Source organism: Rhamphochromis longiceps, linkage group LG6 (genome assembly GCF_057381845.1).
Source record: "Rhamphochromis longiceps isolate RC_006_pf linkage group LG6, R_longiceps_female_GT1.1, whole genome shotgun sequence".
In the NCBI taxonomy this organism is placed as follows: Eukaryota; Metazoa; Chordata; class Actinopteri; order Cichliformes; family Cichlidae; genus Rhamphochromis; species Rhamphochromis longiceps.
This window is the reverse complement of record NC_140562.1, coordinates 6,351,188-6,378,934: the sequence shown is the minus strand read 5'-3', so window position 1 is coordinate 6,378,934 and position 27,747 is coordinate 6,351,188. Positions and strand designations below refer to the sequence as shown.

The following is a 27,747-nucleotide window of genomic DNA, read 5'->3' as shown; positions in this document are numbered from 1 at the left end:
TTTCCACACTGCTTTTTTATTTTTATTTTTTATTAAATATTCTGATAACCTGTGAAAATCTACTAAAAGCAACTTTAATAGATTCGGGCTTACAACAACCTCTTTATGAAAATATTGAGGGCGTTTCTATTTGTCTTTGAAATCCATTTAAGAGCTGTACTAATGTCTAGGGGGGGAAGGGGGAAAAACGTGTAGCCTGTAGGCTATTTGTATATTTCCCTTGTCCCCTTATGAAGACGGAAAACCAAAAATCAGTTGTTCAGATGTGAGGCTGGATAGGCCAACTCTGTGATATTAAGATGCTGTCGTCGAATTTATGGTTCTCATCATAAAGTGATATTATGGGCTGAGCGGAGGAGGAGCGGGTGGGGCCTGGCTCGGAACAGAGAGGCAGACTGTGGTCACTGACCGGAGACTCTGCTGGCTTTTATTCTACTGAAATCAGACCGCATGTCTGACCCAGGGGTCCGCCTGCTGCCCGGAGCAAACTGCACGCATTTCTTCAACATATTTAACGGACGCTGCATTGGCGAAGGGGAGGAGGAGGAGGATGAAAACATCGCCTGATATATTTTTTTAACGTTTTCGCTCATAGCCTATTTATGGGAGGCAGCAGCGGCTTGGTCCTTTCTTTATTATAGGAGCGAGATCTATGCGGTTAGCTATGTGAAGAGCAGATCGCCTAGCAATTCTCGTTTCGTGATCCTGACGAACAATTATGAACAACGCTCAAGATATGTCGCCCGATTTTGTGTTGATGCGCCTGGTTTCCGTGGCCGAGGATGACCGCTTGGACGCAGAAAACGGGAATCTGCCGCCGGGAGGAGTGGTGGCAGGGCTGGGGAAGGAGGTCCTGGCTCACAGCGGCGTCAAAGCGGGTTTGGATATAAGCCGAGATCCAACGGAGGGCCTCCAGCATCCCAGCAGCCACCTGAACAAAGCACAGCCGAGCACCGAGGGCACGGCTGCACCTGACTCTGGGGTGACGGAGAGCCGAGCCACACTGTCTGCGCCTCCGCCGCCGCAGAGCTCCATGGAGGCCCAGGGGTTTGACTTCGCTCCCAGCCCCGGCCTACGGCCTCAGTTGCTAGTCTTCTCCAATATAATGCGGAACGGAGAGGGGATTTTGGAATTAGACCGTCGGAATCAGCCGAGGGATGCTCTGGATCAGAGCCCGGGATCTGGCTGCTCCAGCCCAGCGGTCAATAACAACACTCTGAGTGTCAGAGAGGTTCAGCAGCAGCAGCAGAACCTGCTAGACCGGACATGGGGAGCGCATTCGCCAGCCTCTGTGGAGATGCAGGGAGCGGCTGAGCTATGCCACCGGCATCGACTCATCGCCACTACGCCAGAGTGGCCCGTGTTGACGGAGAGATCTAACCCTCTCACCGTGATTGACTCTAAATGGGGATGCGCCACCAGGGACAGGGAAGGAGCCGTGTTTGAGCTGGCCCGGCGGTTCGGGGAGCTTGGGGTTGGCGCGGTACCCAAAATGCTGTTCAAAGCAGGCGAGCTCCCACACTGTTCGTGTCAGAGTGCACATAGGCCGGCAGGAGGGGGAGTAGAGCCCGGCGATGACCCAACAGAGACTAGCGACGCATTGTTGGTGCTGGAAGGGCTGGGGAACGGGGACGTTGACGGTTTGGACATGGACGAGTGTCCGGAGGATGAGGCAGATGATGAAAACGGACGCCGGGAGTTTTTACTCAACAGGAAAAGGGAAATAGTTCAGAAAATGTCCGGGGCTTTCTCCATCAGCAGTTTTCAAGTGGAACTGAGGAGGCAGGTGGAGGAGACGGCGACAGAAGCAGCGGCTGCGGCGCACATTGCCACGCAGGTGTGCAGCCTCCACGGGAACTTATCCGGCCGGCTCTCGCAGGTAAGCTGTGGGAATACAGAGGTTGTCACGCATGCTTCAGCCAAGTCATCGTCGACTACCCCGGCCCAGAGCTCGCCCTGGGCCACAAGCCCGAACCTGAGCCAGGCATCGACACCCAGAAGGCGGCCGGAGCGGTGCGCCAGTGCGCCCCGGACTCCCACGGGCAGGGCCACGGGCGGGGAAAAGATGCTCAAAGTTCCAGGGAAGTCAAAAAAGGGCTCGTTAAAGATCAGACTGAGCAAATTGTTCCGGACTAAAAGCTGCAGCGGCTCCAGTCACCTTTTGGACAAAAGGCCCTCAGTGACTTATTCAGTATCTTCTGCCGGGAGTCTGGTGGACATGGCGTGTGCAGCGGGTGCTGAGCAGGATGCAGACAAGTAAGAAATCCTAAACAGATCTTCTGTCAGGGTCAGAACAAGTAAACATAGCAAGTTAAAAACATAAAAGCTGTCTTAATACATGTAGGTCAGAGACTTTTTAAAAAGTCTAACCTAACATACGAAATAGGAAGTCCATTATTAAATTTCGGCCAGTGAAACATCCTAACCTTTTCTGTAAGCTGAACATTGATTTCCAGAGGCTTGAACTCTCTCATCTGCCAGATCTTTCTTTTAGAACTTTTTGGTGCTACATGTTATTAGATGCTGAGATTTTGTTCTAACCTTTCTGGCTTGTCACCCTCTATTGTCTTCACAGCTAAGTCATTATTCACAGCAGCACACTGAAGGCAGGCTATGATTAAAAAACATAGCTTTAGAAGTCTTTAGTGCTGGAGCTAAGAGCATCAAACAGAAAATGCAAAAAGAGAGAGAGATAGAGCTGCAGGACCCACACACTATTAAAGACTGCACTAATACTTCTTCTGCAATCTAATTCTCTTCTCATAATTCTTCTTCTTCTTCTTCTTCTTCTTCTTCTTCTTCTTCTTCTTCTTCTTCAGCCACAGCCAGCCCAGACTGACCAGGGCCCACAGTGCCTTTTCCCCAGCCTCCCTCTCTGCCTCTCTCTCAACTTTCACTGGTAAGGGTTGCTTTTGCTTTGGTTTTGATTCTCTCACAGCTTTGTGCTCAGAGAGGAAAACCCCTCTGATATCCATCACCCAAACCTTCTGATAAGCTTGTAAGTAATCAACATAATAGTATAACTGTTAATTTGAGAAAGAAATGTATGAATTCTGAATGTACTCCTTTTTCCAAAAAAAAAAAAGAAAAAAAAAAAAGAAAGAAGCCACAACCACGTCAAAATATTCAGTTTATTGTCACATAAAAGCGACAAAACGGGGGAATGTTGTGTCAAGCTCCTGGCACATCCAACAATAACCTGAGCAGAGGTGTGATTTAACAGAGTCAGTGACTGTACACATGAGGAGCCTTTAAGATATTAAGTTTTATTTTTTTCACCAGAAAAGAGGAGCAGATATACTCTTTGCTGCAATAATTACACAACTTCAGCTCCATTTGGCAAACCATTCATACTTTGAATCGAAGCACATGTTGTTTAAGCTGGTAATTAACCTTAAAATCTACTTTAGGCTTTGGGGCTGATAAAACTAAACAATGGATGTTTAAAGGGAACATATTATGCTCATTTCCAGCTCTATATTTTTATTCTTGGATGTTACTTGGGAGGTTTTAAACAATCCTTTTTCATCTTGCACTGAGTGTTGGTGCAACTCATAAGACAAGCTGTTTTAGCACCTACACCTTTATTAAGAACAATCTTGTTTTAAGCCACTTTTCTTCTGATTGGCTACTGCTCATTAGAAAGGAGTTTTAATTAGCAAGTGGGTGGGGCTTGAGTGAAAATGGTCTCTTTTGATCATTTAAATGGAAACAAAAAACAGTATAATACGATCAATATTGTTTTCAGTGATTGAAGTTAAAAAACATTCAGCAGAAATAACAAAATTAAAAATTTTTAAAATTTTAAAAATTCTTCATGTCTGCCTTTACTATCTTTGACGTTAATTTGTAGTAACTAATTCACATAACCCCTTCTCTCTCTGTACATATCTGAAATTTTCACATTGAATCCCATCACAAAAATATAATCCTCCTCCAAAACAGGGTCCTGTTTCTGAAAGATGAAATGATGTAACGTGACAGTCTGAAGATTAATTTAAAGCTGAGTCTGGAGTTTGTTTTAGAACTTTTTCGGGGAATATTTTTCTTAATAAAATCACACATACCTGTCAAACATATCCAGTCTGTCACCCAAAACACATAAGAAGAACAATCTTATGTTACAATGGTGGAACACTTCCACATGTTAGTAAAAATGTTAGCTTGATGCCAAAGCCAGGCAGTCCAAGGATACACTGGAAGACACTTCCAGTCTCATTTCTATCCAAGAAGCTGATGCAAGAAGCCAAGATTAGCACAAATGTATAACACGAAAAGCCCTATAAAGTCTATGATTTCCATCCTATATGCACAGTTAGCAAGTCATAAGAATAAAATTAGACAGTTTTTATCTTTCTTTCACCCTTTTAACTTTTTTTGGACAAACATTGCAAGATAAGAGAAACAAGTAAGCACATTTCACTCCAAATGACAAACTTCTTTGAATTACTGATCTAAACTCATTAATTCCCACTGCAGATGTAAAATGTTCACAAATGTAGTTTTATTTTATCAACTTGTAAATAAGTCCAAAAAACAGCTGGCCCTGCGTTTTTACGCACAAGTTATTTAGACAGGAGTAAGTAGTGCACTTGTAGTAGTGCAGATTAAGCCACATATAATAATAATAATAATAATAATAATAATAATAATAATAATAATAATAATAATGGATTGCATTTATATAGCGCTTTTCGGTGCCCTTAAAGTGCTTTACAATTCCACTAATCATTCACTCTCACATTCACATACTGGTGGAGGCTACAGTTGTAGCCACAGCTGCCCTGGGGCAGACTGACAGAAGCGAGTGCTGTAGAAAACATTTGGGGCAGTAGAATGTGAAACTGAGTCAACATGAACCTGATATAAAGTACTTTTATGTTACGTCTTGAGATTAGATATTAAGTATGGCGAGTGTTTACAACTATAAATATTGAAGTAGATCCTATAACGCTGGAGAGTATAGTGAGACCAAATGTTGTTAAAGTTACCTGCTGTGTTCTTTTTTCCATGCTTCAGATAATGATGTAATTGTATATAAAAGTAATATCTGTGGCTACAAATCTCAGTCTTCAAAAAGATCTAATGGTCAGTTTCATTCAGTTTTTTTTCTACTTTTGGAGCTTTATGATGTCAGTGAGACCCCAACATGGTCATCTCACAATTTACCAAAACACTACATGCTAAAACTGCAACTGGTGCAGTAGATAAAAGCTGATTTAACACAAAGGTAAAAAGGGAGAGAAGGTTTGTGGCTCATAAGGCAAAACTTGATTCAGCACCTATGGCGGCCTCTGACGTTCCCTCTATGCAGTCTCCCACATTACTCACAGACTGAGAATTTTTGGAGTTTGTGAGCACAAGCTTCACAACCTCCAATTAGACCAAAACATTAAAGCTGCACCCAGCATTGCTTCATGTTGCAGAGTTTGTGAGGATGATTCGTTTGAAATCTTGGGGACTTTCAAAACCCTGAAGCTGTGCCCATGGCTTGCTCATGTTTACCAGCCCAGCCTGTATGTGATGTTTCACAACCAAAAAGCGAGCTAAAGCGATGTTGGTGGCTGAGACTGGATGTGGGCAAGTCCAGCTTTTTCTGCTCTTGAGGGTTTGGCTCTTAACCCTTTGATTTTGTTTCTTTCGCTGCCAGCAACCATGCCCTACTGCAGGGTTTGACTTCGGTAAACATTGAATGTGCAGCATTTCAATTAGCTGAGAGGGGATATTCTCCTTTATTGTAGTGATTTAGGCTGATTAGCTGGGTGTAATTTTCCATAAACATCCTGCCTGGTGCAGCTTTAATGGCATGCTGCAGCACAGACAAAACAACACACAGTTACAGGTTCACAAAGCACAGCCCCTTTCACTGTCTTACCGTCTGCTCACTTTCCTCTTTCTCTCAATTTCTTCTTATCTTTTCTTCCTCCTGTGTTCAGGTGAGACCGTTTCTCTAGTGGATGTGGATATTTCACGGCGAGGGGCGAATACGCCACACCCACACCCACCTACACCTCCACCCCCTCCTCGTCGAAGTCTCAGTCTCTTAGGTACTTTTCTCTACTTCCTGTCAGTTTCTGTTTCTCTTCTCGTCTTCTTCCAATAGTAGTAGTTCACTTACAGTATCCATGAAGTATAAAGCCCATAAAAAAACAAACCTTTGTAAGCTTTTGGTTTCAGAGAGCTTCACTGCAGCTGGGCTATAGCTCAGATGGAATTGAAGCCCAGGCAGTTTCTCTTAATATTTCTGTCTTGCTTAGTAGTTTTGGTTACCGCCGGACATTTCTGGAAACTCAGACACAGACGAATTTTTATAATCTGCTGTAATCTGATTGTGGAAGCTTTTGAAAGGTCAACAGCAATCTACAGATTTAATTTGAAATCTGGATGCAGTGACTCAATCGATAGCAAAGAAGAGGGAAAAACATTTAGTCTTCCTGTTTGTCTATTTTTACTTCCACTGACTTTGTTTTTTTGGTAATACAGTTTGTAATGACTGGTAGATGATGTTTTCTACTGCTGCGAGGTGAACTAAACAAAAAAAAACAACAACACATAAATAAGAGGATACATATATATATTATATGTATATACAGTGGGGCAAAAAAGTATTTAGTCAGCCACCGATTGTGCAAGTTCCCCCACTTAAAATGATGACAGAGGTCAGTAATTTGCACCAGAGGTACACTTCAACTGTGAGAGACAGAATGTGAAAAAAAAATCCATGAATTCACATGGTAGGATTTGTAAAGAATTTATTCGTAAATTAGGGTGGAAAATAAGTATTTGGTCACCTCAAACAAGGAAAATCTCTGGCTCTCACAGACCTGTAACGTCTTCTGTAAGAAGCTTTTCTGTCCCCCACTCGTTACCTGTATGAATGGCACCTGTTTGAACTCATCATCTGTATAAAAGACACCTGTCCACAGCCTCAAACAGTCAGACTCCAAACTCCGCCATGGCCAAGACCAAAGAGCTTTCGAAGGACACCAGGAAAAGTATTGTAGACCTGCACCAGACTGGGAAGAGTGAATCTACAATAGGCAAGCAGCTTGGTGTGAAAAATCAACTGTGGGAGCAATCATCAGAAAATGGAAGACATACAAGACCACTGATAATCTCCCTCGATCTGGGGCTCCACGCAAGATCTCATCCCGTGGGGTCAAAATGATCTAGCCTTAGGACCCTTACTGGATACAGACGCCCCAGGGGCCATGTATCGTGAGATTTTGAGCCAAAACCTCCTTCCATCAGTGAGAACTTTGAAGATGAAACGAGGCTGGGTCTTCCAACGTGACAATGATCCAAAACACACCGCCCGGGCAACAAAGGAGTGGCTCCGTAAGAAGCATTTGAAAGTCCTGGAGTGGCCTAGCCAGTCTCCAGACCTCAACCCCATAGAAAATCTGTGGCGGGAGTTGAAAGTCCGTGTTGCTCGGCGACAGCCCCAAAACATCACTGCTCTCGAGAAGATCTGCATGGAGGAATGGGCCAAAATACCAGCTACTGTGTGTGCAAACCTGGTAAAGACCTATAGTAAACGTTTGACCTCTGTTATTGCCAACAAAGGTTATGTTACAAAGTATTGAGTTGTATTTTTGTTATTGACCAAATACTTATTTTCCACCCTGATTTACGAATAAATTCTTTACAAATCCTACCATGTGGATTCATGGATTTTTTTTTTTCACATTCTGTCTCTCACAGTTGAAGTGTACCTCTGGTGCAAATTACTGACCTCTGTCATCATTTTAGGTGGGGGAACTTGCACAATCGGTGGCTGACTAAATACTTTTTTGCCCCACTGTGTGTGTATATGTGTGTATGTGTGTGTGTGTATATATATATATTAGGGGTGCAACGATACACAAAATTCACGGTTCGGTTCGATACTTTGGTGTCACGGTTCGATATTTTTTCGATACAAAAAAAAAATGTTCATGCCTTTTTAATTTGTCATTTATTAAAATTATAAATATATATTTTAACACAAAAGTACAGTTTTTAAATTTAACCCTAACCCTTGTGCGTGTTGTTTTTTAGCTCGTCATATTGCAGCCACAGAAATTCTTTTGTCCATGAAACCATAAAGCTGCACTTTCTTTTTGCCTTATAGTCTGATTTGTCATAACTTGACCAGACTGACCAACCTGTGCACTGCCTGGATTGATTACAAGAAGGCCTATGACTCAATGCCCCACAGCTGGATACTGGAATGCCTAGAATTGTACAAGATCAATGGGACCCTAAGAGCCTTCATCAGGAACTCAATGGGGATGTGGCATACAACACTAGAGGCCAACTCCAAGCCCATAGCACAAGTCACCATCAAGTGCGGGATCTACCAAGGAGATGCTCTGTCCCCACTGCTGTTCTGCATAGGCCTGATCCCCCTCAGTGAGATCAAAGAGAGGGAAGGTAGTCAGAACTGAGGGGATTGAACTACCAGAAGGCAACATTGCAGACATAGAGGACAGTTACAAGTACTTGGGGAGGCGAATGGGAACCATGAAGAGACCGCTAGAAAAGCTGCAACCACCAAGTACCTGCAGAGGGTCAGGCAAGTCCTGAGGAGTCAGCTGAATGGTAAGAACAAGATCCGGGCCATCAACACGTACGCCCTACCCGTGATCAGGTACCCTGCTGGGGTAATAGGCTGGCCAAAGGAGGAGATAGAAGCCACTGACATAAAGACAAGAAAGCTCCTTACCATGCATGGAGGGTTTCACCCCAAGTCCAGCACCCTGAGGCTGTACGCTAAGCGGAAGGAAGGGGGCCGGGGACTGGTGAGTGTCAGCACCACAGTCCAGGATGAGACAACGAACATCCAAGAATACATTGGGAAGATGGCCCCAACTGACCGAGTGCTCAGTGAATACCTCAGGCAGCAGAAACCCAAGAAAGAGGAGGGAGACGAGGAACCATCATGGAAGGACAGGCCCCTGCACGGTATGTACCACCGGCAGATAGAGGAGGTGGCTGATATCCAGAAATCCTACCAGTGGCTGGACAAAGCTGGACTGAAAGACAGCACAGAGGCACTAATCATGGCAGCACAAGAACAAGCTCTGAGCACAAGATCCATAGAGGCTGGGGTCTATCACACCAGGCAAGACCCCAGGTGCAGGCTGTGTAAAGATGCCCCAGAGACAATCCAGCACATAACAGCAGGGTGCAAGATGCTAGCAGGCAAGGCATACATGGAACGCCATAACCAAGTGGCCGGCATAGTGTACAGGAACATCTGTGCCGAGTATAACCTGGAAGTCCCGAGGTCAAAATGGGAGATGCCCCCAAGGGTGGTGGAGAATGACTGAGCTAAGATCCTGTGGGACTTCCAGATACAGACGGACAAAATGGTGGTGGCTAACCAACCGGACATAGTGGTGGTAGACAAACAGAAGAAGACGGCCGTAGTGATCGATGTAGCGGTTCCGAATGACAGCAATATCAGGAAGAAGGAACACGAGAAGCTGGAGAAATACCAAGGGCTCAGAGAAGAGCTCGAGAGGATGTGGAGGGTGAAGGTAACGGTGGTCCCCGTGGTAATCGGAGCACTAGGTGCGGTGACTCCCAAGCTAGGCGAGTGGCTCCAGCATATCCCGGGAATAACATCGGAGATCTCTGTCCAGCTAAGATACTGCGCAGGACCCTCAAGCTCCCAGGCCTCTGGTAGAGGACCCGAGCTTGAAGGATAAACTGCCCGCAGGGGCGTGCTGGGTGTTATATATATATATATATATATATATAACGAAGGCGGTCGCACTTTTCTCCTCTCCTCCTCCTCTCCCTTATCTTCCCTGCTTAGCCTCTTATGTCCTTGTCTAGTCTTGTGTTTTTTGTGTTACTTTTCCCTGGAACACTCTCTCACAGTCTGTTCTCTAAAACCTAAAAGAGGAATTATGGATTGGATCAACTGGTCCCTAAATGCAATTGACACCCCTTTCTCAACGAGAGGTCTGGGCTCGGGTGAGCCTGAGTGCTGAAGATATCTACCTATTCGGAACCATGGTAACAGGGTTCTGATCGGAGCTGGCTTGGCCCTGACTTATCGAAGAATTAAGAAAGCAGAACCGGCTGTTCAAACCCCCACAAAGCTGCCCGCTGGGATTGAAACGATGGGAAGAGGCGTGAGTTTCTCAAAATGGTGCTGAGAAACTGCTGTGAATAGAACAAGACCTCTGAGTGCCAACTGGATTACATCTGGAGGGGCTCGCTCGGAATAACATCTCTGAGCGCAAATTGGATTACATCTTGGGGAGGCTCACTGTGGTCGTGAGTTCTCAGAATCGGCTCTTTGAGCACAAGAATGACAACATCACAGAGGCAAGTTTGATAACATCATGGAGAAGCTCATGGCTCTCCAACGCGAGATTGAGAGACCAGTGTTGGACTGTTAAAACAGCTTTGAAATTCACATGAGCTGTTCGCACTAAAGTAAAAAGCACCATCACTTCATGCGGACATCCTTTCGGCGCTGGGCAGGATGGCTGCTGTGTTTGAGTCGGATTACTCCTCACTCCCCACCCGACCCTGTGGCTTGTCACGGGATCCATAATGTTGTGCTGTGGGCATTTATGCGCTTTTTTGTGCAGAGGAGTTTTTTTGTTTCCTGTTCTCATGCTGTCCTCCCAGGAGCCCAGTAGAGTAGAGGTCTCTTTTTTTCCTCTTGTACTTTCCCATTGTAGTGTATATTTCAGTGTTTTTCTGTAACGCTACCGATCTCCGACCTGTATCCCCATGTGATGTCTGTGTTGTGTGTGTAAGGTCAGGAGGGGGGTCCTATTTCACCGCAGGGCAACCTGCACGTGGCGAATAAAGCCTTGATTGATTGATTGATTGATATATTAGAATACAAATAAATAATGGAAAAGAATATACATTACACACACCGGAAGTAAATGGACATTTTATTAAATAAAATGTGCTTCAGGAAGGTGAACGCACGCAAAGCTACTGGTCCGGACGGGATTCCCGGCCGCGTCCTCAGGTCATGCGCGGCTCAGCTGGCTGGAGTGTTCACGCACATCTTCAACCTTTCCCTCTCTCTGTCTGTAGTCCCAGCCTGCTTCAAAATGGCCACCATCGTCCCTGTACCCAAATCCTCCACCATCTCCTCATTGAACGACTGGCGACCTGTAGCCCTGACCCCCATCGTAAGCAAATGCTTCGAGAAGCTGGTCAGGGACTTCATCTGCTCTGCACTACCCGACTCACTGGACCCTCTACAGTTTGCATACCGCCACAACAGGTCCACTGATGATGCCATAGCCCTGACACTACATACTGCCCTGTCACACCTGGAGAAGAGAGACACGTATGTGAGGATGCTGTTTGTAGATTACAGCTCAGCATTCAATACCATTGTTCCCTCGAAGCTGGACAGGAAACTGCAGGATCTAGGACTGAGCAGCTCCCTCTGCAGCTGGATCCTTAGCTTCCTGTCTGACAGACGCCAGGTGGTCAGACTGGGCAGCATCACCTCATCCCCCATCACACTGAACACTGGTGCTCCACAGGGGTGTGTACTGAGCCCTCTCCTGTACTCACTCTACACCTACGACTGCACAGCCACTAACAGCTCCAACATCATTGTGAAGTTTGCGGACGACACTACAGTGGTGGGTCTTATCACCAACGGTGATGAGACGGCTTACAGGGAGGAGGTCAGCGCCCTGACCCACTGGTGTCAAGACAACCATCTCACCCTCAACGTCGCAAAGACAAAGGAGTTGATAGTGGACTTCCGGAGGTGCAGAGAAGTACACACCCCCATCACCATCAACGGCGCTGCTGTGGAGAGAGTGAGCAGCTTCCGGTTCCTTGGAGTACATCTGGCTGAGGATCTTACGTGGTCAGTACACACAAACAAAACAGTGAAGAAGGCGCAGCAGCGCCTCTTCTTTCTCAGGAGACTGAAAAGATTCGGCATGAGCCCCCGCATCCTCAGGACCTTCTATCACTGTGCCATTGAGAGCATCCTCACTGGATGCATCACCACCTGGTATGGCAACAGCACCGCCTACAACTGCAAAGCTCTCCAGCGAGTAGTGCGGTGCTCTGAACGGATAATTGGAGGTGAGCTTCCCTCCCTCCAAGACATCTACAGGAAGCGGTGCCTGAGGAAAGCGGGGAGGATCATCAAGGACTCCAGTCACCCCAGCCATAAACTGTTCAGACTGCTTCCATCAGGAAGGAGGTTCTGCAGCATCCGGTCCCGTACCAGCAGACTGAGAGACAGCTTCTTCCATCAGGCCATCAGACTGCTGAACACGTCATAGACACCTCAGCTTCACTACTGGAACTTCAACATTATGCACTCCACACTGTATATAAATGCCACTTGTTTTGCACATATTCAACTCTGTATATTTTATATATTTTATTATTATTATTATTATTATTATTATTTTTTTTTTTAACTATTTAATTTGTAAAAATGTGTATACACACACACACACACACACACACACACACACACACACACACACACACACACACACACGTAGGAAAATATTTAGTATACACATCCAGAAATGCATACACTATTATATATTGTACATATATTTATTAGTTTCAGGTTGGCCATTCTTGTATTTTGCTCGTTTGTGTTGTTGTGTTTGCACATCTCTGTTGCTTGTGGGGCTCGCACACAAGAATTTCACTCGCATGTGCTGTGCCAGTGTGCCTGCACATGTGATGTGACAATAAAAGTGATTTGATTTGATAATGCCTGCACTTATTTTTAATACCCTTTTTTGCATTTGTTTGCATATTAATTTATGTATTTTTTTTTATTTAATAGTTTTTAGACAACCTAGCAGGATGTGTTAGGTTTGATTACACTCATAGGATTTGGATAAATGCGTGGTTGTTTTTGGTCTTTATGTGTAATACTTGTCAATTATAAAGGTGGTAAAGTTTCATTTCCGAGCTTGAGACTTTCTGTCGATGGTGCTGACAAAACCTCCTTCCTTCCTTCACCTTTCCTAACACCTTTTCTTTTTTCCTCTTCCTCACTCTTTCTTCTTCTCTCGGTCGTTCCTCTCTCCTTCCTCCCTACTGTCTTCATTTACCTCCTTTGCCTTCCTCCCTTCCTTCCTGCGCTTCTTCCAGACGACATAGCCGGGCCCCAGCCTGGGCCTTTCCTAGTGAGCGTCATGGGCGCCTCTCTGCAGTCTCTTCCTCTGCCTCTCCCTCCTCCTCCTCCTCCTTCCCACACTACCATCCAGCACAGTCTCAGCCTCAATGGTAAGATCTGTCCCGAGGGATGATGGGAATTGTGGTCAGAGATTAGTGACTTCCCGCTCTCATTATAATCAGCTAATGTGCGTCAGTTAGTAGTATAGACATGTTTATGTTAAAAATGCTTCATCTGGCACCTTTAACATCTCTCATATAGATGCTTTCCTACGGGCCCTTCCTCATTCCAACCCATCATCAGCTGATGGTCCACCCCCCATCAGACAGGCCCCACCCCCCATGCTGTGTGCCCTGCGGCGGTCGGAAGCCAGCAACTTCACCGCCAGTCTGAGAGAACTGGAGAAGGTAAGATGATATTGATGTAGCTTCTCATTGTATGGTCAACTATACAAAGTGTAACTTCCTATAAATCCATAAAATGTACAAGGTCTTCTGTTTTTTGGGATGGCTTTACAATCTGTTTATGTAGAGGTTATTTCCAAAGGTTATTGATCAGAGAAAAGAAAAGCATAACTAAGAATGCTTCTCTGTTTTTTTTTTTTTTTGTTTTTTTTTTTTGGGGGGGGGTTCTTTGTTTTTTATTGGGGGCTGGGGGTTCAACCTGCAGTGCGGCTGGTACTGGGGTCCCATGAATTGGGAGGATGCGGAGATGAAGCTGAAGGGTAAACCAGACGGATCCTTCCTGGTTCGTGACAGTTCAGACCCTCGGTACATCCTGAGCCTCAGCTTCAGATCACAGGGAGTCACACACCACACTCGCATGGAGCACTACAGAGGTGAGAAACACACACACACACACACACACACACACACACACACACACACACACACACACACACACACACACACACACACACACACACGTCTCAGATGGGATTATTTATGAACTTAACAGAGGCAATTTTCTAGAGTAATCCACTGAACTAGATAAAGAAAAACATCCTCCTAACATGACCATTCTACACTAGCAGTGATGCTACACTATAAACCAGCTTATTAGTCAATTTAAATGGACAAAGCGAGGCTGCAGTGCTGCGTATGTAGTCAGCTATATATTCACGGTTTCAATGATGCTTCAGGCGACAGAACAAACTGTTTTTTCAGTCTTATCTTAATTAATTAGAATCCACATTGTTTATTATAAACTGACCATTCTGCTGTATTTATCACATCTTCCCAGCTTGCAAGGTTAAGATAGATTTTGCTTTGACGATACTTGTACCAGTCCTTTTCTAAGATTATTAATGTGCATTGTTTCCATGTAGTATGGTGTTAGCTTTTCCTGTGAGGGAATCATTGCATTCAAAAATATTTCGGCGATGTCACTGGACAAAGATTTTCTGTGTATCTGATATGAAAGTGACATTAAGATATTCAGACTGATAGCTGGTGTCATGTGCCATGTGTTGTGTTTTAGTTTTTTGATGTCATTATCTTTCTAGTAAGACTTATTATTATTCAGTTCTGGTTCTTATTTAGTTTTTATAGAGTTTATAGATTATGGGTAGCATTAGGATAGAGCTCAGAGGTCTGGGTAAGTTGTACTGGACTGAATTTACAGGCTTATTCTGTTAGAGAGTTTGCCCTCCTTCCTTTTCTGTCTGTGTGTTTCTTTTTCTGTGGACAGTCATAGTAGGTTCAGACTATGAGGGGTTCAGACTTTTAAGGTTTTGGAGGTAAAGATTTATCTTTGCATTCTGACCAATCTCATATTTGTCAGCATGAAATTGATAAAAGAAGAGTATCAAGTAATGTTGAAGTGCAAACACTTTACATCATTAAATCCAATAAAGGATCTAATCCTCATGGTGCTCCTCAGTTGGCAAATATTCCATATATATAGGGCTACAAAACCTTGTAGAAGATAAAGTATAAGTCTCGCAAGTTACAACTGTATTAAGAGGTTGATTCACAGTTATGTCAAGTTATTCTTATTCTTCTTATTCTTACTATAAATCTAAAATGAAAGATAGAGCTTCAAAAAACACACAAACACCCACTCACACAGTCCCATATGATGGTTATTCAACATCTCAGGCGTGTAACGCGGATATTTGTGAGCACATATTACCACAATGAGTCACGTAAGACCTTCATGCACACACGCAAGCTAAGTATGATACACAAATGTGCACATCAAACTGTACTCTATATTCCACTTTAGCCACTCTTCACTTAGTGCGAAGTGTATTTAGAAAGAGCTGCCAAACAAAAGCAGTTTTCATGCTATTCATACGCTGCAGGTGAGCATAGGCATAGAGAAGGATCTTGATGCAACATGTTAATAAATGTTAATGTGTCAAAAATTTCATCATTAAAGATGAAGATGTTTATCTAGACTTTGATTTATTGCCACACTCGTGATTGCCAGACAAACACAGCAGGTTCCAAACAACACCTTATGCATTAGAGAGCCAAGTATAGCATACAAAGTGCACAAGCTATACAGTTTGAGTCTAAAAATGAGATGTGGAACCGAAAGCAAATAACAAAAAAAGGTCAGACTGTTCACACAGATACATTTGTGGAATAAAAGCACAAAAAACGTAATGTTTGCCTCTGGAGAAAATACTTTGGCACGATTTTACTCAAGTTTGCACTTATAGAACTTTGTTGTGTAAAGTATCTTATGTAAAGCAACATAAGATATGATAATAATAATAATAATGATAATAATAATAATACATTTTATTTGAAAGCACCTTTCAGAACACTCAAGGACACTGTACACAGTAGAATAAAAAAAGCAGCATAAAAGTATAGGACATAAAACAAATTTACAATAGCAGAGTGGAGAGGTTATGTGGGATAAGCTATTTTGAACAAGTGAGTTTTGAGTTGGGACTTAAAGAGAGAGTGAAGGAAGAGAAATTTTTAAATCAGGAGGTAGAGAATTCCAGAGTCGTGGAGCAGAGCAGCTGAAAGCCCTGCTCCCCATGGTGGCAAGAAGAGGGGAGGGGACGGAGAGAGAAAGGGAAGAAGAGGATCTAAGACATCGAGATGGGGCGGTGATCTGAACCAGATCAGAGAGATATGGAGGAGAAAGATGATGAATAGCCTTAAATGTGTACAAGATTATTTTGAAATTGATACGATATTTGACCAATGAAGCTGCTGCAGGACAGGAGTGATGTGGTGGACAGAAGGGGTCCTGGTGATGATACGGGCAGCAGAGTTCTGGACGCGTTGGAGCTTGTGGACGGATTTCTGAGTAAGACCAAAAAGAAGTGAATTACAATAATCAATCCGGGAAGTAACAAGGCTGTGGACAAGAATGGCAGTGGCATGTGGGGTGAGAAAAGGACGGAGACGATTAATGTTGCGCAATTGAAAATATGCAGACCAAGTGACGTTATTAATGTTTGAATTGAAAGATAGAGTACTGTCGAGGATGACACCCAAGCTTTTCACAGAGGAAGAAACGAAGACCGGCGAGTTATTGATAGTAACAGAGAAACTGTTGGTTCTGGATAATGTAGATTTAGTGCCGACCAAGAGGAGCTCGGATTTATTACTATTGAGTTTGAGAAAATTAGAAGAGAACCATGAATTTAGTTCGGCTAAGCAGAGGGTGAGGGAGGATGGGGGAAGAGCAGAATCAGGTTTAGTGGACAGATAAAGCTGGGTTTCATCGGCAGAACAGTGAAACTGGATATTGTATTTACGGAAAATATGTCCAAGCGGTAGAAGGTAGATAATGAAAAGAAGGGGCCCCAGGACAGATCCCTGGGGCACGCCAGTGGTCAGAGGAAAGGGCTGAGAAGTGAATGATTTGAGTTGAATAAACTGAGTGTGATCAGACAGGTATGATTTAAACCAGGCTAGTGGAGTATGGGAGAGACCGATAGAGGCTAACCTACTGAGGAGAATGGAGTGAGAAATAGTGTCGAAAGCAGCGCTCAGATCGAGGAGAATAAGAATGGAAAGTAAACCGGAGTCAGCTGCCATAAGAAGATCATTGGTTAATTTTATAAGTGCTGTTTCAATGCTGGACTGGAACTGTTCATACAGATTATTATTAGTTAAATGTGAGTGGAGTTGTGTGGCAACTATTTTCTCAAGAATTTTTGAAAGGAATGGTAGATTGGAAATAGGCCGAAAATTCTCAAAATTATTGGGATCTAGACCAGTTTTTTTTTTTAAATATTGGGGTGATGGCAGCAATTTTGAGGGAAGCAGGAACAGTTCCAGTGGTAAGTGAAGAGCAGATGATAGCAGATATGAGGGGAAGCAAAGAAGGTAGACATGCCTTAACCAAAACTTTAGGAATGGCATCTAGCTGACAAGTAGAAGGCTTTGACTTACAGATGAGATGAAGTCAGTTTCATCATATCAGCAATTTTATTGGTCCCCGTGGGGGGATTTGTTTTGGATTCCAAACTGTAGTTTGCAATAAATTAACAGAGTAAAAACAGACTGTACCTGACTCAACCCAGCAGACAAAATCAGCAACATTAAAAAGGCTAATGTCTCTTTATACAAAACTCGGGAAGCACTGTATGCAAAAATCTGAGTTCGATAAAAGTGTCATTGTATATTTGGCATTTTTTTAATATAAATGAGACAAATCTTCATATAATTGACTGAGCTGTTTTAAAGTCTATTAGCACCATTTCAGTAGATAAGCTACAGACCTACAGGGAGTGCAGAATTATTAGGCAAGTTGTATTTTTGAGGAATAATTTTATTATTGAACAACAACCATGTTCTCAATGAACCCAAAAAACTCATTAATATCAAAGCTGAATGTTTTTGGAAGTAGTTTTTAGTTTGTTTTTAGTTTTAGCTATTTTAGGGGGATATCTGTGTGTGCAGGTGACTATTACTGTGCATAATTATTAGGCAACTTAACAAAAAACAAATATATACCCATTTCAATTATTTATGTTAACCAGTGAAACCAATATAACATCTCCACATTCACAAATATACATTTCTGACATTCAAAAACAAAACAAAAACAAATCAGCGACCAATATAGCCACCTTTCTTTGCAAGGACACTCAAAAGCCTGCCATCCATGGATTCTGTCAGTGTTTTGATCTGTTCACCATCAACATTGCGTGCAGCAGCAACCACAGCCTCCCAGACACTGTTCAGAGAGGTGTACTGTTTTCCCTCCTTGTAAATCTCACATTTGATGATGGACCACAGGTTCTCAATGGGGTTCAGATCAGGTGAACAAGGTGGCCATGTCATTAGTTTTTCTTCTTTTATACCCTTTCTTGCCAGCCACGCTGTGGAGTACTTGGACGCGTGTGATGGAGCATTGTCCTGCATGAAAATCATGTTTTTCTTGAAGGATGCAGACTTCTTCCTGTACCACTGCTTGAAGGTGTCTTCCAGAAACTGGCAGTAGGACTGGGAGTTGAGCTTGACTCCATCCTCAACCCGAAAAAGCCCCACAAGCTCATCTTTGATGATACCAGCCCAAACCAGTACTCCACCTCCACCTTGCTGGCGTCTGAGTCGGACTGGAGCTCTCTGCCCTTTACCAATCCAGCCACGGGCCCATCCATCTGGCCCATCAAGACTCACTCTCATTTCATCAGTCCATAAAACCTTAGAAAAACCAGTCTTGAGATATTTCTTGGCCCAGTCTTGACGTTTCAGCTTGTGTGTCTTGTTCAGTGGTGGTCGTCTTTCAGCCTTTCTTACCTTGGCCATGTCTCTGAGTATTGCACACCTTGTGCTTTTGGGCACTCCAGTGATGTTGCAGCTCTGAAATATGGCCAAACTGGTGGCAAGTGGCATCTTGGCAGCTGCACGCTTGACTTTTCTCAGTTCACGGGCAGTTATTTTGCGCCTTGGTTTTTCCACACGCTTCTTGCGACCCTGTTGACTATTTTGAATGAAACGCTTGATTGTTCGATGATCACGCTTCAGAAGCTTTGCAATTTTGAGACTGCTGCATCCCTCTGCAAGATATCTCACTATTTTTGACTTTTCTGAGCCTGTCAAGTCCTTCTTTTGACCCATTTTGCCAAAGGAAAGGACGTTGCCTAATAATTATGCACACCTGATATAGGGTGTTGATGTCATTAGACCACACCCCTTCTCATTACAGAGATGCACATCCCCTAATATGCTTAATTGGTAGTAGGCTTTCAAGCCTATACAGCTTGGAGTAAGACAACATGCATGAAGAGGATGATGTGGACAAAATACTCATTTGCCTAATAATTCTGCACTCCCTGTACATACAGACTTACATACAGTAATATAGCAATCTGTCTACAGTAAACATATAGACAGATCTGAAAACATTATGTGTAAGCAGACAGGCCTGTACAGATCGAGCAAATTGAAACCAAAACTCATGAAGCATGAATAACTCACATGGCGCCACATGCACACGCCTCACATGTGTGACAAACTAACAAGGTGACTTGTACAAAGATGAATGTGTGACTGGTCACATACTCCAGTACGCACGCTCCCATGCAGATGTTCATAACTGGGGCTGTACATTAATGAGTCACTATTGCATGGCCACAGCATCATGGCTGAAAACACATTCATTATACAGATATGCAGCCTTCACTGACACAACATGTTCGCATCAGTACAATCTTGTTTGCATGAATGCATCATGACCCAGCATGAACTGAGGGCAGAAAGGCTTCAAGAGAAAGAACCACTGTGAAGTCAACAGGAAGTCGAATCACTCATAGCATTTGTCTGTTCACATATTGGCTGTTTGTAAATTATTTTTATTCAGTATTATGTAATTATGAACTGCTCTAAAGTAATTTCTACCTTAATATTTCTTTTTGTCACGTGTCTGCGGCAGCAGACCCTGTATTTATTTAAGAGGACTCAAACGCAAACGCTTGAGGCAGGAAATATGAGAAACAAAGGCAAAATAACACAGAGATAAACTAACCAAAAACCTAAAGTGGGGAAAAACTAAACAAAGATCTAAACACAGAGAGCGTGGGAAAACCACAGACCATGAACACGGCAAGGAGAGCAGACACGGGTAGACGAACAGACGACCTGACAAGGAACAAAGGAAGACAGGACTTCAATACACAGAAGGGCAATGAGGGAAGTGGAAACACCTGGAGAACACAGCTGATACAAATGAACATGACACCACAGGGGAAGCAAAACTAAACATACTGAACATGGAGCTCAAGACTATCTAGAGGTCAAATGACCCAGAACCATGACACTTTCTTTTTTTTTAAACTTTCCAGCTGTATTACTATGCAGCATGAGGCCTGCGTATCCCTGTGATCAGAGGCTCATATGCACAACAGTGTGACAGCTGTAATGTTTGCTAGCTGCATGCCCTTTTTTGGTAGTAGAAAGTAAACAACTCCTGCATGAAACTGTTTACGAAAAGGCTTCTGGATTTTCTGAGCAACTTTGTCATGATTTCTGCAATGGTGCTGAGTGTGTTAACTGTGCTTTCTGGCCCCTCGTGCTCCACAAAGCTCTACTAAACTGGGCACCTCACATCAAAGCCATCTAAAAGGATAAATAGCGCTTCAAGCCAGTAGAAATGTATGTGAAAGTGATTTAGTGGTGAACTTTACCTTTAAAGTTGCATTATTTCCAGGGCCTAAAGAGCATGATTTACATCTTAAAGCTGCACAGGCTGATGGAAATTTCCTGTTGTGTAGCTTTATTTTTTGTTCTCTTTAGTCTCTTTAGAACTATCCAGGAACAGTTTCATCTCAGTTGCATTTATAAAAACGTTACTCATGTGGGTACGATTTATAGATATTGAAAAAGTACACATGATACAGTACATACAGGAAACTATTCCTCTTTTATTGCCTGCAGGGACGTTCAGTTTGTGGTGTCACCCGAAGTTTGAGGACCGCTGTCACTCTGTGGTGGAGTTCATCGAGCGAGCCATCATGCACTCCAAAAATGGGAAATTCCTCTACTTCCTCCGCTCCAGAGTCCCAGGTGAAACAACACAGGCTTTATATCAACACCCAGCTCCAACTGATCAAAAAAACATTTGAATCACCCCTTAGTGAGAAGTGCCTGAGAGACCGGGAGGAGAGGAGAGAATAGCTATATATGTACCATTTTTATGTCTACATTCAGGTTTTGCATCATGCTCATGTGAAGGTATCTGGTCATTTATGTCTTACAGTAAATTTACACTAGTTTGTGTATACTATAGTGTAACTGTATGCTATTGTATCCTTTGCATCCACCTGTGCGATTTATACACATATCATTGAGCCGTGAGCAGATTTACCCCTGATGAGAATCATGCCGACACAGATGTGATGCATGTGGACCTCAGGCCAACCTATATCGCACAATTCACTGTAGTTTACTGCATCACACCTAAATGACAATAAGTAAGGTAGCATCTTCTGATTGGGAAATATATCTGTGCAAAATGTTATCAGACATAACTGAGTCAGATTGAAACGAATCTTTTACTGTTATATTTATATTAAACTAAATCTTGAGCTAGAAATACTCACCGAGCACCAATTTCCTGTGGATTGCTCCTCTACTAGTCTAGCAAATACTTTATTTACACCTGTCTGAATAATCTTTGCTAAACATGACAGAATCAGGCTGCTCAGAGAGCCTATAGTCTATACATTCACATGCATCAAATGTGTGAGGAGTCTTGTAGTAACGGACCAGCTGCATCTGCTTCTACCATGGGCTGTAGGGAGCTTTATATTGAATTTCAGCTCATTGCTTCCCTGTACAGCTACAACTCTACTGTTTTATTTAATTCCTATTCCCACGATAATATAATTTTCAGCCAGAGCAAAAGCTCCAAAAATCTATTGCTTTTAGCAGCTAAAGAGACAGGTGCTTCCCTCAGGCGTCTGTAGAGACCAAAAATGGAGCTAAAAGAGCGCGAATACTTGACTCACATGCAACAGGTTAGTTGAAAGCATCGCTCCACAGAAATGATCTTCATTTGTGAGTTGTGTCGAAGTGGTCTGAGGTTGAAGCGGTGGATGCCTATGCTGATAGAGAAGTGTATGTACAATCAATCCCTGTAATCCAGAAGTTTATACTTCACATTGCTCTAAGCACTGAGTTTCACACAGTTTGATCTACTTCTGTGTCTGCGTGATGCCAGTGAGATCAGATATCCTGTTTACTAAGAGAAGCTGACTTAAAGGGGAAGAGCCGAAGGAGAGTTGGATGAACTGATACACCATCCCAAAGCCATGAAAGTACACAATAAATAAGAATTAACTGTAAATAAAATGAAAATGCTGCTCTAGTAGATTCCAAGAATAAAATTATGAAGCTGGAAACCAGCATCTCTTTTAAGAAAATTCCTGCAAGTCTCAAAACAAATAAAACTATGTTTTTGTAAGAATTTTTGGCCATTAAGCTACAGGCACAACAGTTGACAAGAGGACACAAAGTCTGTGAAGGACGCCTACATGTTAGTCACTGGGCCACCAGAGTGCCCAAAGCAAAATTGGGAAAGGGCAAATTAAAATGTTTCACTGAGTAAAATGTTTCTTTCTGTCCCAGGACTACCTCCCACTCCGGTTCAGCTGCTGTATCCTGTGTCTCGCTTCAGCAACGTGAAGTCACTTCAACATCTCTGTCGCTTTTGCATCCGACAAATAGTCCGCATCGACCACATCCAAGAGCTTCCACTGCCCAGGTACTCAGTTTCAACTGGGAAATATACTTGCTGAAATATACAGGAGTGGAAAGCCAGCATCCTGAACAATGCTGCTGTTTTCCAAGGTGTTGGAACGGTTTTAACAGACTCTTTATTGATGGGTTTTCACTTATAGCTCTTACTGAGGTTTTAACCTAGCAACCTCCAACCACATGATTCAGGTAGAGAAAAAGGCGGTACATTTTGTTTTTCATAAAAACAGTATGTGTTAGCATAGTTTCATTGGTATCCAACCAAAAGCTGAGATATTTTGAAAAATCCTGGGTTGGTTTTCATTTATTCTTTGTGCTGATGTTTAAAACTTTTGTGTCTTCTGTTCTGTTTCTTTATCTCTACATTCAGTAATCCAGCTTTTGATTTTGATACTGATTTTTTGCCTGTATTTTCACCTCTTTCCAGACCGCTGATCTCCTACCTGAGTAAGTTTTATTACTATGACCCTGAGGAGGAGATGTACCTGTCAATCAAGAGCATCCGGAGGGTAGTGGGAGTAGGGCAGGAGGCCGAGTCGCAGACGTAGCAGCAGAGCTCTTCTCAGCTCGAGTGAGTTAGTTCATCAACAGCATGCTGTTGATTTCTAGAGTGGTAAATAGTACTGTTCTAATCCAACGATGTTTTGATCCTGTGACTGAGATGCTCAGGTGAAATCTTAATATAAAGCATTAATATACATAGTTTTACCCTCATCTCCAGGTTTTGCTGTGGAGGACTGTACTGTCTGTACTGGTCTACCAGTCTTCCAGCATCGGCCATTCAGAGTCCCTGGAAATCTGTGTGTCCAATGTGACTGGGATGGATCCTCCTATGTGTGGATTTGGACTAATGAGAGGAATGATGTGTGCTTGCAGTTGAATCGTGGTGCATATGCAGTGGACTCAGTGACTTCTGAGGAGGGACTGTAGAGATACGCTCACCTGAAAACATGTCGACAGGCACAAAAACAGAGCCTGAATTATGAACTCAATTTCCTGAACCTGTTGAAATGGACTTTTAAAACACAATGCACTGGTCAATTTGTACAACTGTTGTTTGCTGCCATTTCCTTGTTTTTCCTTCCATTTTGTCAAAAAAAGGGATTTTGGATTAAAAGATGTCCTCAGTGCTGGTATACACACAGAGGCAGGGCCACAGAGGCCTGTCAAATCATTTGGTGTCTTCATCATCTGAAACTGAACCCCAAAAGTTGGACCCTATGAATCAGCTAAAAAACGTTTTTTGCTTTTTTAAAATCCCGTGAGTAAATTTCTTCATTTTATTTAAACTCATCTAATGTTATATGACACAATTTGAGGAACTCCTCAAGTTGTATAAGTTGTATATGGAATATATTAAGAGTATTGACTGTGGCTTTCACTTGCAGCAACCAGCACTGGTTATTTTCACTATTATACATTAATCAGTGTGCCAGCTATTTTTTAAAAGTGGCAATAGGCATTTTTCGCTATAACCCAACTTTCTAAACTGGACTCCTTGTTTTTAAAAAACAAACAAACACCCACTTCTATTGGGTAAATAGCTAGCCAACTGTTGTTACTTTATGTGAACCTACTATGAGCTTTGAGTGCTAAAACCCATTGAGTTTATTCTGAGATACAAGCTGTTTTGCTTTAAGTCTTCTTTGTCTTTGGCCTCTCAACAATATAGGCACAATATGATACTGTCTGCGATTTCATCTGCGGTAGCTACCAGGAAACCAAAAGTGCTATCCTCATTTTGTTTGTGTTGGCAAGCCTATGGTCCCCAGAGATTTACCTGTTGGTAGTCAGAGCTGCTGAGTGTAAGTGTTGCTTATGAGCAACCATTTAGAAGGCAGCTGGTATGCTTATTCTATAGGCATTTCAATATATAGTCATCACTGGATGTTTGTAGGGATTTTTTTGTGACGTTTTGTGTCATATTGTTAAAAATATCTATTTAATTGAAATAAGAACATGGTAGACACTATTTTGATCTTCTTAAAACAGCATCCTAAACTAATCTGGGTCCACATACTGGCCACCTTGTTAGGTACCCCTGTTTAACTGCCCATTAAGACATATCTAATCAGCCAATCACATAGCAGCAACTCGAATGAATTGAGGCATATAGACATGGTCATTATCACCTGCTGAAGTTTAAACTGAGCATCAGAATGGGGGAAAAATGTGATTTCTTTGTTGGTGCCAGACAGGCCATCTCTCACACAACTATCTCTAGGTCTAGGTCTATCTCACAGCCCATTGTTCCTTCAGTGGAGCTAGTTTCAGTCATTATGCAAATGTACTGTTTATAAGATTGGGGAAACCTGCAGTCTGCTGAGACTGAAGAAGTCACTTGGACGAGTGACGAAACATTTCTCCCACTGAAAACGTCCAGATGAACAGAATTAACTTTTGGGGAACTATCTCTAGGGTTCACAGAAAAAAAGGAAAGAGAAAATATCCAGTGAGCTGCTATAAATGCCTTTTTGATGCCAGAGGTTAGAGGAAATTGCCATTCTGCTTTAAAGTTGCTCCAATAGTCATGTTTTACAATATAGGTATGCAGAGGGAAATTGCTCTGAATGCACAACACGCTGAACCTTGAGAAGCTGGGTGTCACTCCTGTCTAAAAACAGCAAACTGAGGCTACAATTTGCATTCGTCTACCAAAAATGGAAAGATTGGAAAAATGTTCCCTGGTCTGAATTTTTGCTGCAACAGTTGAATGACGAGGGTCAAAATGTGGTGTAAGCAGTATAAAAGCATAGATCCATCCCGTCTTGTAGTCACGGTTCAGCCTGGGGGAGGTGATGTAATAGTCTGAGATATGTTTCCTTAGCACACTTTGGGCCCCTTGGTATCAATGAGCATCTATTAAATTACATAGGCTACCTGATTATTGTTGCTGACCATGTCAATCCTTTTGTGACCATGGTGTACCATGCACACCATATCAGAAAGCTCAGAGCATCTCAAACGGATTTTCTGAACGTGAAAATTAGTTGACTGCGCTCAAACGCCCTCCAATCCTTTTGGATTTGCAGCATAAATGTGAAGCTGACAAATATGCAGCAACTGTGTGATGTTATGGGCCAAAATCTCTGAGGAATGTTTGCCAGCCCCTTCTTTAATCTGTGCCACGAAGAATTAAGACAGTTCTAGAGGCAAAAAGGGTCCAACCTGGTGCTAGCAATGTTTAGCTAAAAAGTGACTGCTATATGTATAAAGTTTTTCAGAAAACATTCAGAGTCAATTTATGCTTGGTGTGGAGGAAATGTTTTGCTTTTAGAGGTATGCAGTCTTAGGCTGTTCTCCTCTAATAGGTAAAAACAAAAAGCGTTTATATTGCCCACTAAATACTTGACAGATTTTTCAGAGTATAAAATATCACATAATAGTAAACACATTATTCCCTAAGCGCCCCCCCAAAAATACAATAAAATGTCTAATGCCATAAAATTGGTTGTTTTTGTTGCTGTAATTTAAATCACAGAGAAATGACCCCCACAGGTGCTGGCTTATAGCAGTTTCTGCTATGCTCTGGGTTCTGTTGATTCATGTTTTTGCCTTGTCTTCTGCCAAGAATGCCTAAAACATATAGAGTTATTATCTTTATTTTTGATTACTGAGCCACGATGTAAAGAGACAGCCATTACTACAGTTCATTAAGTAAATGAACGTAAAGGTTGTCACTGATTTCACACGCCCTTACTTCTCCCAATGCATTGTATTCGGGTCTATTTAAACTCCTGTATTTGTTGCTTTTAAAAGACCCAGTTGACTTCACATTGGTGCTGTTCATGTTCAGACAGATATATACAGAAATAGTGAAATTACACCAAAGAGAAAATACGTCCTCGGAAAACTGGTTTACGATACTAACGGGTATTTGATGTGGGGTTTTTTCCTGCTTTAGGGTAGATATTTTCAGTTACTGAAATGAAAGATTCATCTGAACTGAAATTATTGAATCTGGGAACATTTGATTATTGCCAAAATGCCCTGCCTCTCAGTGTGTATACCTCCTATAACTGCTCTCTACCTGTTTGTTTTATTTGTTGAAATGCCCAGGTGTATTTTCCTCATTCTGTTTCTCAGTACCGTGAAGCTGGCTACTGGCTTTTCCAGTAAAAAGGAAACAAAAAACCCTGGTGTGTGGCATTTTTTCCCCCAATTTGAGTATTTTCACTGAAAGCAGACTGAAAATATTTCAGTAAACATATTGATGGGCTCTAACTTTAGCTCATTTTGAATTTTATTTTGGTTTATGGAAAACTAATTAACTAATTTAATAAAACTAATTAATATCACTGAAAGATTTGGAAACAACAAGCCAATCTGCTGTTTATATATTTTCCATATATTTTATTTAAAGTTAGCAATTGTTGGTCATTGTGTGAGGCTGTGATACACAAACTAAAAGTAGGAAAAATTCAATCTTGGCATACTGAGACCTAACTGACATACTAATATTATTCTACAGACCTATCACTGCTTTGGCATAACTATGACATTAATGACAGATCGACAGTTTTGTCTTAACAGGGTTTATGGATAAATGTGAACTGCTCAGCAAAATCTGTTTTTTTTTCTTTTTGTAGAAAACCCTCCAAAAACTTTCACTTTAAATAAATCTGCTCCACTATAAAATTTGATGACATTATTTATAAAATAGGAAAACCTGCTATAAAGAAATTAACATCAGCTTAAGAGAACAAGACATTGTGCCATTACTCAATTCAATTTTATTTATACAGCACCAAATCACAACAACAGTCGCCTCAAGGCGCTTTATATTGTAAGGTAGACCCTACAACAATACATACAGAGAACAACCCTACAATCATATGACCCCCTATGAGCAAGCCCTGTGGCGACAGTGGGAAGGAAAAACTCTCTTTTAACAGGAAGAAACCTCCGGCAGAACCAGGCTCAGGGAGGGGC

At 42.4% G+C, this 27,747-nt stretch overlaps 1 protein-coding gene across 3 annotated transcripts; it reads left to right on the top strand.

Moving 5' to 3' along the window:
• Positions 1-237: 237 nt before the first annotated feature.
• On the top strand, positions 238-26,934 carry socs7 (suppressor of cytokine signaling 7). 3 transcript variants are annotated; one of them, XM_085409033.1, is made up of 10 exons: positions 238-2,256; positions 2,820-2,899; positions 5,937-6,047; positions 13,114-13,248; positions 13,400-13,545; positions 13,808-13,976; positions 20,995-21,123; positions 22,687-22,822; positions 23,243-23,386; positions 23,537-26,934. In XM_085409033.1, exons 1-9 carry the CDS (start codon positions 719-721, stop codon positions 23,361-23,363), a joined length of 2,565 nt encoding a protein of 854 aa, XP_085265159.1. In that variant the 5' UTR covers positions 238-718; the 3' UTR covers positions 23,364-23,386; positions 23,537-26,934. The 3 variants fall into 3 exon arrangements, with proteins under 3 accessions (XP_085265159.1, XP_085265160.1, XP_085265161.1); XM_085409034.1 differs by lacking the exon at positions 13,114-13,248; XM_085409035.1 differs by lacking the exons at positions 5,937-6,047; positions 13,114-13,248.
• Positions 26,935-27,747: the final 813 nt, after the last annotated feature.

Bases quoted from the DNA above. Each gene is read 5' to 3' on its own strand.
- socs7 (XM_085409033.1), top strand. From the start codon at position 719: ATGAACAACGCTCAAGATATGTCGCCCGATTTTGTGTTGATGCGCCTG. The intron at 2,257-2,819 runs GTAAGAAATCCT...CTTCTTCTTCAG, and splicing joins GCTGAGCAGGATGCAGACAA to CCACAGCCAGCCCAGACTGA. The intron at 6,048-13,113 runs GTACTTTTCTCT...CGCTTCTTCCAG, and splicing joins TCGAAGTCTCAGTCTCTTAG to ACGACATAGCCGGGCCCCAG.